This window comes from Sciurus vulgaris (assembly GCF_902686455.1).
Source record: "Sciurus vulgaris genome assembly, chromosome: 14".
Taxonomy (NCBI): Eukaryota; Metazoa; Chordata; class Mammalia; order Rodentia; family Sciuridae; genus Sciurus; species Sciurus vulgaris.
Genome location: NC_136475.1, coordinates 76,205,058 through 76,224,753, shown reverse-complemented (window position 1 = coordinate 76,224,753; position 19,696 = coordinate 76,205,058). Strand labels below are relative to the sequence as shown.

Here is a 19,696-nt window from a genome sequence, read left to right as displayed (position 1 = left end):
TCACACATGCTGCGCAAGCACTCCCCCACTGAGCCACAACCCCAGCCCTAAAATATTTTTTAAGGAAAACTTGATTTTGTTGAATAAATGGTGCCACTGGATTAATGCAGTAATATTTATTTACAGATGATTTGCTGAGGATGTAAGATTTCCTATTTTCTTTCTGAGATTTCCTAATAACCCCCTTTTTTTGTAGTAGTAGTTATTAATTTGCTCAGAAGTTACTATTAAAAATAAAAATTAATTTGATGTTAAAGAGTCATTAAAGAGTTTTTAAATGAGAAATTTCTTGGATTTTATGACAGCATCTGATGGTGCCCCTTTTTTTTTAACTGCTATTCATGGATAATAAGAGACTTAAAAAATGGAAATAGTTCTCATTCTAGTAATTATTAGTTGAGCATGGTCTTGACTATAAAGTTAATATGTGTTTACAAAACAGTGCTCATTTAGAAGTGCAACTCACCAAGCTGGGCTTGGTGGCATGTGTCTGTAGTTCCAGTATTTTGAGGAAATGATGTTATCTCTTAATAATGGGTTAAGATAGCAGTTTCTTCTGTATGTGGTGGTTTGATGTCAGAGGTTTTGAACATGTTCGTTATGAATGACTTTGTGTTACTGTGATTCTTATTAAGAATTTAAAAATATTTTTAAATGAATGCAATTTTAAATGAAAGCATTGAGAATTTAAATCAATTCTTACAAATTTTCTTTTAGACTTAAAAATATTGAAAGATTTTTCTTTATGTAAAATGGAAGTTTTACAAGTTGATTAAAAGCTGATTTTAAATAGTGTTTGTAAATCACACTTGTTACTCATTTTTATACAAAATAAAGTTTAAGGTATAACTTAAATAAACTGCATACATCTAAAATATACAGATTGATAACTTTTGATGTACATGTATATATTTTGAAAACCTTGACCACAGTTGAGACATGTGTCCTTTGCTAATCTCTCCCCACCCCATCTCCAGACTTGTTGACAGATTAGGGGCATTACAGTTAGAGCTGCTATGCATGTTTGTGTACAAGTCTGGACAGGCATAATTTCATTTCTCTGTGGTGAATACCTACCTAGGAGTGCAGTGCCTGGATTGTATGATAGGTGAACATTTAATTTTTTTTAAACTCTTGTCATTTTTTTTCAAAGAGGTTGTATCATTTTATATTCCCACCAACTGTGTAAGAGAGTACTAATATCTTCACATTCTCACCAACACTTGGAATGCATTTCCCTAATGCCTATCGATCATTTTTTTTTTTTTTTTTTTTGGCAGTATTAGGGATCGGGATCGAACCCAGGGCCTTGTGCTTGCAAGGCAAGCACTCTACCAACTGAGCTATCTCCCCATCCCTTCATATTTTTATATTGTGGCTATTCAATGATTGCAGTACTATTTTTTGAAGAGATTATTTCCACTAGATTGATTTTGCCTATGTGTGTGCACACACACTCAGACAAGCATACACTTGATTCTTGTTATCCATAGTTATTCTGTCAAGTCCCTATGAACTTTGATTTATTGAGTCCTGAACTGTAACTCCTTGGATGGAAAAATATTTTTAGGTTATCAGGATCTTCTGGTCTCAGTATTTTTGTCATCTAAGTAACAGATAACCTTGTTTCATGTGTGTTTCTGTTAAAGATACTTTATTTAGTATGTATTTTTGATTAACATTAGACTCCTATCACAATAATTCAGTCTTATTCTACAAACTTTACTGCACTGAGATTCATATACAGCACTTTCGTACTGTGCTTTTGGGTAACTTTGAACAGTGCAATCACTAACAAAAAGCATGAAAATGCAAAAAACATGGCACTAAATGGACTTGTGTAAGAACTGAAATAAAGCAAATGAAGTCTTGTTCAGTCTTCTGGAAATTCTGAGCATCGGGCAACTTGCAGCTTTCATTCTCCTGCACATGACTTAATAAGCATGAAAGCTCACAGACAATAATTTTGGGATTACAAGTTAAGTTTTAGCAAGTAGGTGAATTCACAAATACAGAATTCACGAATAATGAGAATGGTGAGTGTGTGGAAGGGGGTGTACAAACTATGTCTATTTCTAGACACTGTTATAATATTTCCAAATTGACTGTAGACTCAAGGCAAACTAGTTAAAATCCCATCAGCCTTTTTCACAGAAATTGACAAACTGATTTTCAAACTCCAAATAGAGATGAAGGGATCATAAGAATAGTCAAAGTCACTTTGGAAAAGAAGAAAAAAATTTGGATTAGCATAGTCTGATTTTAAGCTGTAGTAATCAAAACATTGCGATTGACATCAAGATAGACAAATAGATCAGTGGAACAGGATAAAGAATGTTACTTATTGTTTAATTCGTAAGAAATGTATTACTGCATTAATAAGGTTGTGGCATGAATGTTCCCCTTCTTTTGACCTTTAATCCTCTTACTTAGCTTTCAGAAAATTAAAAAAAAAAACTATTGGGATGCAAATGCTGCGATTTCTCCCTTGGGTAACTCTGTCCCCTTATTGAATGGCTGGTTTTGTTTTCTAGGCAGGTCCGGTCAGAAAACAAAGAAAAGAATGCAGTGATGTCTTTTACGGTCACTGATGAACCTGTCTTTATTGACTTGACTTTGTCAGAAAACAAAGAAGAGGTGAGTTGCCTGATTTTTGAGAATTGCTTTTGGATTTTACAAACTTTATTTTTAAAACCAAAGTGTGGATCTGAGGGAGTAGTAACGAAATTATAACCAAAAAAAATCTTAGACTGTGGAAGTAACATTACATCACTGTGATAAGTTCTCATGAGAGGAAGGGGAAAGTTTATATACAAAGGTAGTATATATTTAAGGCATTATGTGAATTAACAGATTGTTATAGCAGATGCATTTTTTTGGCTATAAAATCTTATAGATCCTAAGATGTGTTTTGTTATAAGAATGACATCCCACTAGGCCCAGGGGCACATGTCTGTAATCCCAGTAACTTGGAAGGTAGAGGCAGGGGGATTGCAAGTTTGAGGCCACCCTGGGCAATTTAGTGACTGTCTCAAAAATACCCTGTGGTGGAGATAGCTTATTGGTAGAGCCTCCCTGTATTTAATCCCTTATAACAGGGGGAGGGGAAACCACAGCATCCTTTATATTTTTATAAGTTTTTATATAAACAACTAGGGATCTTATGATTTACCTATCTTAAGCATTAAATAAAACTGGACTTATTGAAGTTCTTCACATTCATGTTTCTGTTTGACTAAAACTGGGAAGATTTTGAGCAAAATCCTTGGAATTTTTTTTTAGGAAAGCTTTAGGATATTTCATAACCTAGGTTTTAAAATTTGTATGTTGCACAACTCTTTGGGATTTAGAGATGATTCAGAGAATTTTCATCATGTTTTAATAGTTTTGAAAAGTACCATAGTAGAAAGAGCATTGGTTTAAAAAATTAAGAGACTGGTTTAGATATCAATTGTGCTGCTATCAAGCTCAAGGTTTTTCTTTGTTTTGTTGGTCTTTTTTTTTTTTTCCCCAGATGAGGGCTTGATGTATTGCCCAGGCTGGCCTCTAATGCTGGATCCTCTTGTCTCAGCCCTTTGAAATACCTGGGATTATGGGTGCATGTTTCTGTGCTGATCACAAACTTGGCTTTATAATGTGAAATTGGCTTAGTGAATAGGAATGTTGATTAGATCAGTGATTGCCTATAAGGAGTTTTGTCTTCTGGGAGTCCAGTTCAGGTAGCAAGGAGATGCATGAATTTTAAGTATTTTTAGAAAACTATCTTAGGAATGTAACACATAACCACAATACTACTTTATAAAGTTGTAGTCTTGAGAACATTGTGATCGGTGCACTTTCATATTAATTAGATGTTCTGATCAAAGGAAAGTAAAATAATGCAAAACATTTTAGTATTTGTTCCCATGTTATTAAACAGAATCACTTGCCAAAAACTTTTAAACTTTGTGTATATGTATGTGTATGATCTTTAGAAGTAGGTTCTTTGAATCTAAATTCAAATAACTTCTATGATAAGAAATCATGTCCAATCACTTTAAAGAATGGACTGAACTTTTGCTTTTTTATTTTGTGACTGAATTCTGTTGCTACTTTTAGATTTAAGTTTTTTATCTTGTAATAATACTGGCACTATACTTAAATTGTCAATAATAAAACAGGACTTTTTAAAAAAGATTTTTAAAGCTATTAAAATGAATGATTCAAGAAGCTAATTCTGACAAGTGTTAGCTAATTCTGACTCTTTACATAAAATTGTAGTTATTATAACAGTAATTTTAAAGTAAAATTCTAAAACAAAACTTTAATTCTGGTATTGCACAGTATTTTGCTTTTATTATCTGAAAATGTTACCAATATCTCTAAGACAGTTTGGAAACAGATTTGGATATCTCTTAGTAGGTGCTGCAGAAAGGGAGCTAGAAAAGTTAATCATGGGAGAGAAATGACTCTCCTCTGACTTTCATATACTTCTTTTTTTTTTTTTTTGTGGGCGTGCTGGGGATTGAACCCAGGGCTTTGTGCTTACAAGACAAGCACTCTACCGATTGAGCTATCTCCCCAGCCCCCTCATATACTTCTAATCCTCAAAAAGAATTAAATTTTTTGTAAGAACATCTCTCCTGAGATTTCTTTAAATATAACAAAGTTTTCCAAGTGCTTTCGCAATGCCATATTGATCTTAACACATTTTATATATATCAGTTTCTTCCAATATATTGGCTATTCCCTGAATTTTCTCATTGAATTTATGACTTAGAATAGAGATGGCAGCTTTTTGGAAGTGCTTAAGTGTTCATTTAAACTTAAGAAGGCTTCAGAGTCTTAAAAAATACTGTATAGATCCTTGGGGCAGGAGGTTGACAGTGAGTATGGTAGTGGGAACCCTCAGACAGTGATGCCGTAAGAATTGACAGGAGGGAGTGAGGTGATGAGGGGTTGAGCTCCACTCCTGGCCCTTCTTGGACATAGTTATGAAGTGGCCCTCTCAGCAGTCCTGACAACCCTGACATGTGGGGCATGTCAGATGCTCATTCTTCTCTCTGTGATAACTTCGTTCATCCGATTTTAAAGGCTATGTTTTCCCTTAAGGCCTGTGTCATCCTCATGGCCTAAACATTTATTTAGAATTTTGACAGTAGCACAGATTGTTACTTTGCCAGAGGTAATCATTTTTAAGTTGATCCTTGCTTTCTTTTCCTCTGGTTATTTAAAAGTGTGGGAAGCAAATTGAGTTTTCAAAACTTAGATTGGGGACTGAAATGTATTATTCATTTGAGTTAATCAGCTACATTTTTCTTTTAGCCTGTCAAGTTAGCTGTTGTTTGCAGAGATGGTCAGGTCCATCTTTTTGAACACATATTAAATGGGTAAGTAAGAAGTTTTCCTAGTCAGAAATTTCTGTTTCCATTTCTTTTTCATATTTCCACCTCATTATTCTTCATTATATTACTTTAATTTAGTTTCTTTATTTATATGAGTACAGTAAGAACTGAAGTTTTTAGAGTTATGGACTGTTCATTTGTTTGTGGTTAGAGTGATTTTTAAAATACTAGTATAGGAATTTAACTATAGATTAATTATAAAAGTAGTATGTACTCACTTTAAAACATTCAGGGAATCTGAATCTCCCTCCACGGAGTTCTCCTAGAGGTAGCTGTAAACATAGTGTGTAGCCCTTGAGACTTATTTACATAGTGGTGTGTGTACATGGAATGTGTAATTGAGGCCTAAAGGAACTGGGGCCCAGAGGTGAGCTCTGGTGAGGACTTGGGCACTGGTAAACCATTAAAAGTCTTTAAGCAGAGCAGTGATGGAATTTGACCTAAACTTTAAGGCAGTCATTCTGTGTGATATGTTGGAAATAGCCTAAAGAGACTATTAAGGGAGGTAAAAGCCAAAGCAGAGATGGAAATTCTTGGATTCTAGGGATAGTGGTGAAGTCATTATACTGGAAGGGAATGAGTTGGAAAGATAGCAATAATGATGCTTAAAGTTGAAATGATAGAGGGCTGCACTTATGGAATAAGTGATAAGATGTCTAGGGTGCGAGGAACGTGTGACTGAAATATAGTGAAGGGCACGATCATTGGAGGCAGGAAATGAGAGTATAGAAGGCTCTTCAGCCTGGACATGGAATGTGGCAACTGCCAAGAAAGGAATTCATTAGGGAGCAGTGTTGGGAAGAAAGAAGGAAGCCCCTGAAATTTTCCAGAAATAGGGGGAGTGACCCATAGATGGCAACAGGAACCGTGTTGCTGACAACAGTTGAAAAGTTTTCAGGTGAAAGAGGGAGAGATCATTGTCTTGAAGTGTCAGTGGAAAACAAGGAGCACACATAAATCAAATCTAAGGTCTCTGGTACAGGGTGTGGGAGAGAAAACAACTACAACTTTAGAGGATTGCAAGGATAAGCCAGGGAACAGAAGGTGAAAAATGTCCTTAGAGAAGACATGGAGGACATAATTTTGTTTCTGGAGCTATGTTCCAGAGGTCATGGTGAGGCTTCTCAGGGTTAGGAGCAATTGGAGATGGGACTAACTGGAAGTGTGTGTTATAAGGGCTGAAACTGGGGGGTGGGGAGAGAAATCATTTGGGAACTTGGGGACTCCTTTTGTTACTGGGGATTACACTCAGGGATACTTAATCATTGAGCTATATCCCTGTGTTTTAAAAAAATTTGGAACAGGGTCTCACTAAGTTGCAAAGGTTGACCTTGAACTTGGGATCCTCTTGCCTCAGCCTCCTAGTTGTTGGGATTACAGGCATGTGCCACCGTGCCTGGTTGGGACCTCCTTTTGGGACTTTCTTTTGGGGCCTGACAAAGTAGGGGAGAGGGACAGGTGGGTCTCAAGACCATTTGGCGTGGAGGTGTTGGTGGGGGCATGTGAAATCTCAAAAGGCATATTCATGCTGCAGGTAGTGATGGTTGTGTTAGAGCAGGGTTACTTACCAAGACTAAGTGCCAGCTTCAAAGAATTAGTAAGAGGTATTATTTCAAATTCTCTAATATTAATTTTTTTTTTTTTCTCTCTTCCTAGACACTGCAAAAAGCCTTTGACTTCAAACTGTACAATTCAGTTAACAACACCTGGGAAAGGCAAGAAATCAACACCAAAACCCATCTCTATTCTAGCAGCTGGCTTTTGCCCAGACAAAATGTCATTGTTGCTTGTGTATGGCAATTGGTTTCAGCCTACTATTGAGCGAGTGGTACGTAGATGCTACTCTGGAGAATACCAATATGGCATCAACCCATCCTTGGGAAAGAATGATTTTTTTTAAAAAAAGAACACATTGGCTACTCATTGAAATACTTAAGGAGAAATAGGATCTTTCACTGGGTGGTTTATTTTAATAAGTAAGAAGTCTGTTCTATTCACAGTATACCTAAAATAACATTTTCATACCTTGTTGACATAAGTTATTGTTTTGAAATATTTAATGTCACTTTACACTTCCCTCTTTTGGTCTCTCTTCTGGTGTGCATTTAATTTTACACTTATACATCTCAGTTGGGATTAGCCTCACATTAGGGCCCAGGAGCCACATGTTCCTAGTGGCCATTGTTTTGGTTAGCACAGGTATGACTTGTGTTGAATTTTGCCTAGTTACATAAAATATAAATCTTCGTAAGAGCTCTTAGTAATAGCTCCCATTGGATTTTCTAAGTGGAAATATAATGGGCAGTGCAATGAGTTAACATTTTATGCAAGTTTCTTTGAAGACTTGTGAATTATTGGCATGTCCAAATAGGTGATTACTTAAGCTTGCATTTTTAGTACTTTTACTTAACAAGGCCCTCTGGGAAACTGAGTGGAATACACCATGGCCACCACCTGTTGAGTTAAAAAGTACCTTTTTCACCTTTATTTTTTTCCTTTGGTGCTGGGAATCAAATCCAGGGCTTCATGCATCTACCATGGAGTCACATCTCCAACCCAGAGGATACTTTAAAAAAAAAAATGGACGCGTATATATGGTATAATTAAAAAAAAAAAAAAAATGGCAGAGAAATTTTAAGTTGTTAACATGCCTCCTTGGTGTATGTAAAGCCCATCTATCCAGATTCAGCCAGTTACCTGTATTGTGTTCTGTGGATATTGACTGATTATATATACATGTAGAATTACATATAATTAATCCTTTATTGGTACATAAGTAACTTGCTGCATATGGCCCCTCCCCCTCATTTCATGTCACATCAGATCATACTGGTCTACCTCAACATACCGTGAATGAGCAGTGCTGTATTTTACTTGTTTGTGGAAAGGATGATTGTAGGAATTTTAAAGGTAGGACCTTTTTTTCTGAGCATAGATTTTTCTTCATTAGGATGATAACCTGATAGCTTTTTCTTAAAATCTTCTGCATTAAAAAAAAAAAATCTGGATGTGGTGGTGCATGCCTGTAATCCCAGTAACTCAGGAGCCAAGGCAGTAGGATCACAAACTTGAGGCCTGCTTGTGCAACATAGTGAGACATTGCCTCAAAATTAAAAATATATATATTTTTTATTTATATATATAGAAATATATATATATATCTTTTTTTTTTTTTTTTTTAAAGAGCTGGGAATATCATTCAGTGGTAGAGTGTCCCTGGGTTCAGTCCAGGTACTGCCAAAAAGAATGAAGAAGAAAAATGTCTGTTTGCTCTTTAAATTTAATAAATGAAAAATTCAAGCAGTTTGTAACTGAGGGAAGTAAATGTGTTAGGAGTTTACCCATTTCCTCAGTTGCTGTCAGAGTGATGATTGTGACCAACAGTTTAGTGAGAAAGCTTTCCACACTAATTATTATTATTATTATTATTTGGTATGGGGGATTGAACTCGGACACGGAACCACTGAGCCACATCCCCAGCCCTGTTTTGTATTTTATTTAGAGACAGGGTCTCACTGGGTTGCTTAGCACCTCACTTTTGCTGAGGCTGACTTTGAACTCAGGCAATCTTCCTGCCTCAACCTCTGAGCCGCTGGGATTACAGGTGTGTGCCCACCTCGCCCAGCTTAATTTTTATATTTTTATAAAATGCACAATTAATCATTGTTATTTTGTTCTTATTCCCAGTTGTTTTGTTTGACATTCTTTTCTCTCCTCTCTCATCTCCCTTTAAAAAATATATTTCCAGACTTTAAACTCCAAAGAAGCTCATATGTGTTTAGTAAGAGATATTTCAAACTGCTGGGCCCCAAAAGTAGAAATGGCCATAACAAAGGTGAGTACATTACGAATTCCAAGTTAAGTAAAATGACATTGGGGAGAATTGTTCTGTAGTATTAAACACATTTATCTTTTTTATTCTCTACTTTGTGATCTTGTCTTAGACATTTTGGGGGTTATGGTTTTAAATACCAATATTATAAAACTTCATTTCTGTACTCTTGATTTGTTGGCTGAGTGAGTGGATGGCTGGCTGGAATTAAACACCTTGGGTTTAGTTCTTCCTTGTCCATGTGTATGATTATCTGGCCAGGTAAGTATGTAGCAGTGAATATCAACTTTGTTAATGAATGGGTCTTGGTCCCATTACTTGAAAAAAGCATAACTTTTTTGAGAAGAATTTGGTATTTTAGGGTGCAGTAAAACCATGATGGGGCTAAAATTTATTCCGACACGTAAGAGTATATTGTGGTGTGTACGTTGACTATAAGTAACTTGGTGTCTGTAGGTAGATGTCCTGTGTTTAGCAGTGTAAGGGGAATGGGAAGGCTGAGGCATGCTGTGATGACAACCATGTGGTTTCGCTTCTGGCTGAGTTTCAGAGATGACACCTTTCTCTTGGCTGTCTGAGCATTTATGGCAAAGATTGATTTCTGGAGGTGGTCATAAAATGTGTAACTTTGCTCTTTAACATTTTCAAAATCAGTGTGTCCTTGGGTAATCTGTAGATTTTGGTTTTTCTTATTTTTTACTCCTTTATTTTGAGGGGGAGAGATGGGGGATCAACCCAGGAACACTTTATCATTGAGCTACTCCCCCAGTCCATTTTATATTTTATTTTGAGACAGGTTCTCCCTTAGTTGCTGAGAGCCTTGCTGATTTGCTGAGGCTGGCCTCGATCTTCCGATTCTCCTTTCTCAGCCCCCTGAGTCACTGGGATTGCAGGCTTACCTTGCTGCACCATGCCTGGCTGATTTTTTGGTTGGTTACAGGGGATTGAACTCAGGGTCACTGAACCACTGATCCACATCACCAGCCCTATTTTGTATTTTCTTTAGAGGCAGGGTTTCACTGAGTTGCTCAGCCCCTTGCTTTTGCTGAGACTGGCTTTGAACTTGAGATCCTCCTGCCTCAGTCTCCTGAGCCACTGGGATTACAGGTGTGCACCACCACACCCAGCTTTTTTTTTTTTTTTTTTTTTTTTAGTTTTAAGAAGGTTTTGGAAGTTTCAAAGCCACAAAGTCTCAGATTATCATGTTAAAACTTAATTTGCCAACATCCAGTTAAAATTTACCTTTTATTCCTATCATGGCAATTATTTGAGTTTTTCAATAGAAAAAAAAAAAAAAACATTTTAAAAGTTTTGTTTTCTCATTGAGGAACCTGAACCATAAAGACTAAGGCATAATTTCCTACATTTCTGATACTGCGTTTGACAGGTGAGAACACCAGTGATGAATTCCGAAGCAAAAGTTCTGGTGCCTGGGATTCCCGGGCATCATGCTGCTATCAGGCCTCCTCTTCCACCTGCCGAGGAAGTGGAAAGCAAGAGGAAATTAGGAGGAAATGAGGTACTACAACCCCTTGGACCAGATACTAGAGTTTGAAATTTCAAGAGCACTTAGGAGAGTGTAATAACATATTGAATAGAGCTAAAGCTGATCTTTATAAGGAATGTACTGAGATTGTTACTGTTGCTTTGTTTGTCCTAGGCATTTTTGGTCCCCAAATTCCACATTGTCACCTTTGTAAGACTGACTTGGTCACTGTTCAGAGAAGATGGGTATTTTTTTAAGTAACTAAATTTTGGCCATTTGTTAATAATTAACAGAATAACATAAAGTTGAATAAGCCAGGGCTTGCTATGATGACTTTCATTGGGTTTCGCATATTGCTGAGTTCCAGTGATGCCTCTTTTCTCTTGGCTGTCTGAGCAATCCTGGCTGGTTTTGTACCAGTTGGTCCTTTAAAAATGGTGATTATCATTACTTAAAATGCTTATAAACATTATTTTTTTTCACTCTCAAAACCCTTCTGTAGTTATTGTACTTTCTTTGCAGAGTTCTTTTTCATCTTTCATTCACAATTTTCACTTTTGTCTAAGTATCCTAGAATTTTATCTGTTTTATCCCAGAAAAAGATTGTTTCTTTAGCTGGAGAGGTTGGAGATAACCTAGCTGTTCATAAACATTATTCCTCAGTAGTGTGATATCTGACCTTAAATAAAAGTATGAGCTTTCTTTAGCTTGGCCTAGATTCATCTCTTTAATTTCCTTCCTTTTAAATGTTTTCCATATGTCAGGATAATTCAAGTAGGGAGCTTTCCAGAGCACATCTGTTTGCTTTGTTAGTCATAGACCAAATTTATATTTTGACTTTGCTACTAAGTAGCCTGGCAAATTATGGTTTCAATCAGGGATCAGTTCTTTTCAGTTGGGTTTTTATATCATATATGTAGACTAAGAAATGTTATCAAGAACACTTGACTGTAGTAGAGCATATGCTAGTTAATAAAACATCATTTGGAATCACTAATAAAAGACGTTGTATGAATTGTTTTGGGAACATAAGTGCACTCTGTTGATATTTGTTTTCCTTTTACAGATCTGAAGTTTTTGCCAAGGGATAGACTGGGGAGGTCGTTTCTTTTTAATTTCATTTTTGGGGTGGCAGTACTCGTGATTGAACTTGGGGGCACTTGACTACTGAGCCACATCCTCAGCCCTATTTTGTATTTTATTTAGAGGCAGGGTCCCACTGAGTTGCTTAGCGCTTCACCACTGGGGCTGACTTTGAACTTGAGATCCTCCTGCCTCAGCCTCTCAAGCCACTGGTATTACAGGGGTGTGCCACTGGGCCCAGCTTCTTAACTCTTTTGAAACTTCTCACAGAGGGATTTTTATGAATTACATTTTCAAATCATTCTTCTTTGGCATTCATATATTTTGCTAGCATATGGAAATTTGAATTGGATGTTTCACTTCACATATCTTCCAATTGTTCTTGTGGTAATGAGATTCTTTTGGCATAAAAATGAACGTGTTTGTGCTTTGGGGGTTGAACTGATTTTTTTTTTTGTTTGTTTGTTTCTTTTTTCAGGGATATATTAAGAACTCAAAACTGATTTTATCAATTATTTTACAAGTTAAAAAATGAAAAATAATAACAGATCCATTGACATTAAAGAATTTTTGTCAATATTAGCATGAGACAAAGAAAAGAAAAAAGACATTTAGTAAATCAATCAGGTGTTTTTTTTTTTTTGGGTCTCAACTACATTAGGTCTTGTCTGATTGATCTTATTAACAGGTCATTTCTGTTCTGTAGGTTAGCATTGAAGAACGTCTGGGAGCAATGGATATAGATACAAAAGAAGGAAAAGATGACCATCTGCAGACGAATAGCTTTCCAGTTCTTCTCACGCAGGGTTTAGAAAGTAATGATTTCGAAATGCTAAATGTAAGTATTATAGCAGTGTTTCAATGAATTAAATACTTAGTTTTTCTTAGGAAGTGATACAGTACATGACAGAGTGAATAATCATGTTGTATAGCAGGTTGTAATTAATATTTTGTGATTTTAGTCAAATGTATACAATATGGTGGCATTATACAGACAGTCACTAACCTACAACGGGATTGTGTTGATTTCCTTTAAACCTGGAATGCATTTTCTCATAGAAATATTGTTCTGAATTGTTAGTTTTTAGGCTTTAGTTCACAAAAGCCTTTTAAAAAATAGTGTAGCTGAACTATAATACTCAGCATTCTAGATCACAATTTATATTTTTTTCTGTAGGAAAATGCGTTCCTGAGTTTTTACTCTGGATTCCAGAAACTTATTTCCCCCTGGCCGTGAGAGGGGGCGGTGAGGTGGAACCTTGGCAATGGGTAGGAGGTTTGGGGGGAGATTCAAGAGGGTTGGGGGTTATGTTGTAAAATACATGAAGGCAAAAGTGCTACAAATTGTATGAAAGGAGCCATTTATGGTTTTTGTGTAAGTTGGTGACTGCTTGTATGAAGTTACTCAATTTGGTCCTCTTAAATTTCATAATGTTATAGTGCTCTGTATAGAATATTTGTGACATGCATTCTTGATTCAGCACCATCATAGTTTCAGTCATTATAGTTGTGACTATAATTTGCAATTTATGAATAGTATCTGATTTTATTTGATCTAAATGGTAATATCTTATATTTGTGTCTAAAGGTGGTTTTACAAAATGAGAGAGGAAACTAGCAGGTCTAAAAACTGCAAATTACGTTTAAAGTAGATTTAGGAGGTGGATTTTAATATACTATGAAAAAAAAAACCCACGTGAGGATTTTATAAGAAAGAAGCTATTTTTGAAATATAATGTAACTTAGCTGTCACGTAACTATGTTATGAAGCTTTCTTCAGTGGGCGAATCAAATACAAACTTTTTCTTTTTTACTAAGAGACATTTCAAACATTTTTTGAATAGACAGTGAATCACTGTCATTCAGTTTAAGAAATTATCAACACTAGCCAATCTGTCATGGTTCATTTACCTGCATACCTCTTCAGGTTACAGTGAAACAGATCTCAGAAATGAGCAAATGCCATTTCATTCATAGACATGTACCTATTCAAATTAAAAACAGCTACAATCCATTGCTTAAAAAATAACCACACTCCATTATTGTGCATAAAAAAGTAAATAGTAATTTTTAAAATTATCAAATGTCATTAGTGTTTATATTTCTATGGTTGTCTCATAAACTTAAACTCCTAAGTTCTAAATTTTGCTTTCTTTAAACAGAATCTCAACAAATTATATAGTATACTTGGTTGTTATGCCCCTTCTATGTTTTGTAATTTACTTTTTGAAGAGTTTATGTAATTTGTCCAATAGGGAGTCCCGTGTTCTGGCTTTTGCCTACTCCATCTCTGTGGTGTCCTTTAGTGTGTTCCTCTGTCCATCTCGTTTCCTATATACCAGTAGTTAGATCTAGGAACTTAAAGACATTCAATTTCAAATCTCCTTTGGCAAGAACTTCTCAAAGGTGTTAATATGTAATTTTTTTTTTTTTAATTTTTAGTTGTAGGTGGACGCAATACCTTTATTTTATCTTTACGTGGTGCTGAGGATTGAACCTAGGGCCTCATGAGTGATAGGCAAGTGCTTTACCATTAAGCCACAACCCCAGCACAATATGTAACTTTTATCAGATGTTATAAGGTTGTTTGAAGGACAAATGTTGTTTGTGAAAGTACTTTTTAAATCATAAAGGTATTTGAATTACTTAGAAGAAATTTGAATCAATTATCTGCTTGAAAAATTGTAAAGTTACAGTGAAGGGCTTTTAAAATGACCTCTTTTTGAAAGTGAAAAGTAAACTGGGTGTGGTGGCACATGCCTGTAATCCCAGCAATTGGAGAGACTGAGATAGGAGAATTGTAAATTCAGGGCCACTATCAGCAATTTAGGGAAACCTTATCTCAAAATAAAAATAAATAAATAGGGTTGAGGGTGGAGCTCAGTGACAAAGTGCCTCTGGGTTCAAGCCCCAGTAACCCCCCAATATTAAAAGTAATGGAAATAGTTCCATAGTATATTACCTAGGAGATTATGCATGTGTGGGCTTGATGATTCATGCCAATAATTTCAGCTACTTGGGAGGCTGAGGCAGGAAGATTGCTAGATCAAGGCCAGCCTCAGCAATTAAAAAATTAAAAAATGGCTAGGGATATGACTCAATAGTAAAATACCTCTGAGTTCAGTTTCTCATACCAAAAAGGGTTCGAGGGAGTAAAAACAATGTTTTCTCTCACATAAATGACTTTACTAGAAGCTGCCTAACAAGGATACATGATGCATAGGAGGACATTAAAATAGGAATGAGAAAAGTGAGCAATAACAGGTATATTTATTTAATATTTAATTTATTTAAATTAAATAAATATTTAAATCCAATTTATTAAATTTTGACATTAAAGATAATGTTCGAATCATGAAAAGAGAAGCTGTAAGCTGGCAAAATTATTTGCAACTTATGTCAAAGGGTTTGTATCCAGAATATTTAAAGAGCCTAGAAATAAGACTTCACTCAATAAAAATTTGGTAAAGATTTAAACAGACATTTTACAGAATTCCAATTAATAATAAGCATACATAAAAGTATTATGTGTATCATTAATCATCACAAAAATGCAAATGATTACCATAGATAATACTACATACCTGTTATAGAATGATGAAAATTAAAAAGATAGTATAACATTGTGGAGAATGTGGAGTAGCTCACACTCATTTTACTGGTGGGAATATAAAATTGTACAGGTACTTTGGAAAATAGTTTGGCAGTTCATTAAAAGCTAAGGATATACCTACCATATGATCCAGCCATTCTGCTCCTAGGTATTTATCACATTTGTGTTCATACAAAGATATGTATATTAAAGTTCATAGCCACTTTATTAATAATAGCCAAAAACTGGAAAGGAACCATATGTTCCTCAGTAGATGAATGGATAAATTGTTTAGCTATGTAAGCAATGTATTATTGATGGGCTAATCATATAGATGAAACTCAAATTTGTGTTATGAGAAATAAGCCAGTCAAAAAAATGGCTATATTTTATAATTCTATTTGTATAAAAATTCTATAACATGCAGACCAGTGTATATATAGTCCATTGCTACCTAGGGATGGAGGTTGAAGAAGGGATAAATTTTAAAGTGATCCAAGGAAACATGAAGGGGAATAGACTACTTTTTTATCATAGTGTTTATTTTATGGGTTTATGTTTTTAATCAGACAGATCAAATAGTGTACTTTTAAAATGTGTGCTATTTGTTATGCTTCAGTTGTAGTGCAGTGAAGTTGTGAAAGAAAAATGTCATCTTCAACATCATCTTCCTAGTAAGTTAGAACTGTGGTTAGTAGGGTTGTTTCTTTGAATGTGTCCTTGACAGGAGTTAATGTTCCTGACTGCCCTGTCCTTTATCATGTGGGCTAGCTTGGATAATGTATTTTTATTTGCAAATTTTAAATTTGAAATTACTACTCTAGTGTCTCTTTAGTGAGCATAAGAAGAATCCAAGAATTTGTTAAAAATTATTCTGCTCTGCAGTCTAAGATAGCTTCTGATTAGCAAAGCCCATACTCCTTTTATTTGCTTTCTAAAGTTCTGGTTTGTACTGCTCATCTTGATGTATTTATTTGTTTGCTTATTTTATTATTTTAAAAAAATTTTAGATTTGTTTTAGTTATACATGGCAGTAGAATGCACTTTGATATATCATATATAATGGAGTATAGTGACCCTTTCCATTCCCAAGAATGCCCCACTTTAGACAACAAATTATATCTTCACTATATTTAGAGCACTAGAGGATTTCACAAATCTTACCTTTCAGGTTGCCATTATGTTTCATCATCATCATCATCATCATCATTATTATTTCTGCAGTGTTGAGGATCAGACTCAGGGCCTCACATGTGCTAGGTAAACACTCCACTGAGCCACACCCCCCAGCCCCATTATGTTTCTCAATCAAGTTTTTTCTGTAAACAGTGAGCAGCAACAAACCTGGAGCATGGCTAAACTACTATGTTTAAGAAAAGACAGTGAAGCTGGTGGTTTGGGTGAACAGCTTATGAAAGTTGCAACTCCTAATAAAAAGAATTATGTATCTCAGAAAATAATTTACAGAATAATTCATAGAGAATATTTATTATAGCTTCTTGATCATTGGAACCTTGTAGTAATCGAGAATTATAATAGGAAGTAACTTGAAAAATACTTAGTGTCATCTTGCACCCTCTGTGTTAAGTTGTAACAACATATTTTGCTTTGAATCTTCTATTTTAAACATTACAAAATGAAAATTTAAGTTAGTTGAGATTTATAATATCAGGAGAGTCTATCCCTCAGTTCACAATAAATGTTTTATTTATTTTACATAAGAAACCTTATAATTTATATAAATTTTCATATGGTACTTGATGGGTTTAGAAAGGTTTATCATAAAGATAGTTTCACAAGAAAATAAAATCTGTAGAGTTCTGAAAAGATATATTAAGAACCATTGAAATACATTAGAAACTAACTTTGTGTTTGCTTTTTGGTATCTCTGATGTTTATACTTCAGAGAAATTAAGAAAAAGGGGATATCAGAGACCTGAAAGAGCCTTTGTCTTCTTCCCCTCCCCTGCCCCCACCTTGCTTGAATGAAGCATGTCAGGCTCAGAGAAGCCATAATGCCTGCCCAAGAAGGTACAGCTTTTAATGGTCAAAATCAGTATCTATTTGTTTTGCCCCCTTTTTTACCACCCAGGTTGGGCACTGGGTTTCTCCTATAGATTTTGCCTTAAAGGATTTTGATCAAAGCACTCTTTAGGTGATCTTTTGGTAAGTTTAAGATTTTACCAAAAAGTCAACAATTTGAAGAGGTTTCTTGCTAAGTGTGATTTTACTGTTTCATTTGTTCACTCGTGTGGATATAGCCCTAATTTATTAAATTGGAGGTTTGGGAAGATTTCTAAAATGGTATATACCTGTATTTAAAATGTCCAGAGCAGCTGGGTATGATGGTGCACACCTGTAATCCCAGCAGCTCTGGAGGCTGAGGCAGAAGTATTGCAAATTCAAGGCCAGCCTCAATAAGTAGTGAGTCCCTAAAGCAACTTAGTGAGACCCTGTCTCAAAATAAAACATAAAAAGGGCTTGGATGTAGCTCAGTGGTTAAGTGCCTGTGGATTCAATCCCTGGTTACCCTCCCCCACAAAAAAAGGGGCAACTTAAAATGTCTAGAGATATATCCCTTTGTGTTTTATATAAAAATTGCATAAGAAATAATTTTCCTGATGTCTGAGGACTGTGCTTGTCTGGTAGCCACACGATGTAATTCATTCTCCATTCATTGCCTCCAACCTTGATTTGCTAAATTGAGTTGGTTGTTTATTGCTCTGGTCTATTTTTTAAGTCATTTTTACAGACAATTTTTCCTGTAGTGTCCTAGTTTGTTATAGTTAAATTGATGATCCTTTTATTTTCTCACAGAAAGTACTTCAAACTAGGAATTTAAACCTGATAAAGAAGACTGTGTTAAGGATACCCTTGCATGCTGTCATTCCATTGTTGCAAGAGGTAATGACTCCTTTTTTTGTTTTAAGGTCCTAATGCTCTGAATTAAAGGGAAATGCCAGTGTCTAGAGGATAGGATTTGTGACACTTACCCATAGCATGGCATTTAGAGAGTGAATGACAGATGAATTGGAGGAAAGTGGTTTGGAAGAAAAAAGAAAGGTGAAAAATTGGTGAATTTATAAACCAATAAAAGGAAATATGATGGACATTTTTACCTTTATTCCATTAGCAATGAGTGTACATCTCTTTATGTAGAATGCGGTTGGAACTTTAAGGTGAACTGCAGAATGCTTTTTGTATAGTTGATCACCTGCATGGGGTGACTGTAATAGCAACTCAAATGTGAAGCCCCCATATTTACTTTGGTTTTTCCCATTATGTCCTATAAGGTGCTCTAACCTCACATTGAAATGAATTTTGCATGTGTTTTGGTTTTCCGTAGTGCAGATGGGCTGTTAATCTTTATGCCTGGCAGTATGGAACTATAAGGGGCATAAAGATTATCTAGTTCAGCCTCTGGCCTGTACAGGACTAACTTTCACTGTCTCTGACAAGTGGTTGCCCTGTCTTTGCTTAAATAAAGGAAGGGGTAGGTAGCAGCTGGACAAAAGAAAGCAGAGCCAGGGAGTGGTGGAAATCAGAAAGTTCTGAGTGGCACCAAGGACAAATAACTTCAGCTCAGGCAAATCCCAGGATATGGAACCATTCTGGGTACATTAGGTATGTTGCATATTCAGCAGAATTCAATAATTTTGTAACCGTTATTACCTTAAGGAAAATCTTTCTTTGGTTTCTTTTAAAAATGTATATAATTTCATTGAAGGTTTAAAAGAGTGGTTACAAATCATTAAAAATTAGACTTCTAGTGATAAAGTCTTCTTTGTAATTAGTAATCATGCTTGGATAGCATTTACTTAACATGCTGAAGTGAGAGTGGTTTTGTTATTAATATTGGGGGTAAGTTTACCATTATTGGTAGTGGAAATCTCTGTATTTAAAAATGCATATCAGACTGGGCGAGGTGGTCTCGCCTGTAATCCCAGTGGCTTGGAAGGCTAAGACAGGAGGATTGAGTTCAAAGCCAGTCTCAGCAACTTAGTGAGGCCCTAAGCAACTCAGCAAGATCCTGTCTCTAAATAAAATATATAAAGGTCTGGGGATATGTCTCAGTTGTTAAGTGCCTGATTACGGTTCCAGGTATTGAACATCAGTCAGTCAGTCAATCAATCAATCAATCAATCAATATTAGATTAGAAAAGATCATATGCTTTTAGAATATTATCAACTCCAAAACAAAATTTGCCTCACCCTGCTTTTTTTGTGTATCTAAAAAATTGAGATAAAATTCTTATGTAAAATTCACCCTTTTAAGGTATACAGTTCAGTGAGTTTAGTATGTTCATAGGTCATGCAGT

At 35.4% G+C, this 19,696-nt stretch overlaps 1 protein-coding gene across 1 annotated transcript in view; it reads left to right on the top strand.

Annotated features, from left to right (window-relative positions):
* The window catches only part of WDR43 (WD repeat domain 43), a 46,256-nt gene that overhangs the window by 15,028 nt on the left and 11,532 nt on the right, over positions 1-19,696 (top strand). Inside the window, exons 6-12 of the mRNA XM_079110290.1 lie at positions 2,535-2,637; positions 5,305-5,369; positions 7,041-7,212; positions 9,133-9,219; positions 10,604-10,735; positions 12,492-12,623; positions 18,195-18,281. Coding sequence (XP_078966416.1) covers positions 2,535-2,637; positions 5,305-5,369; positions 7,041-7,212; positions 9,133-9,219; positions 10,604-10,735; positions 12,492-12,623; positions 18,195-18,281 — 778 coding nt within the window. The remainder of the gene's footprint in view (positions 1-2,534; positions 2,638-5,304; positions 5,370-7,040; positions 7,213-9,132; positions 9,220-10,603; positions 10,736-12,491; positions 12,624-18,194; positions 18,282-19,696) is intronic.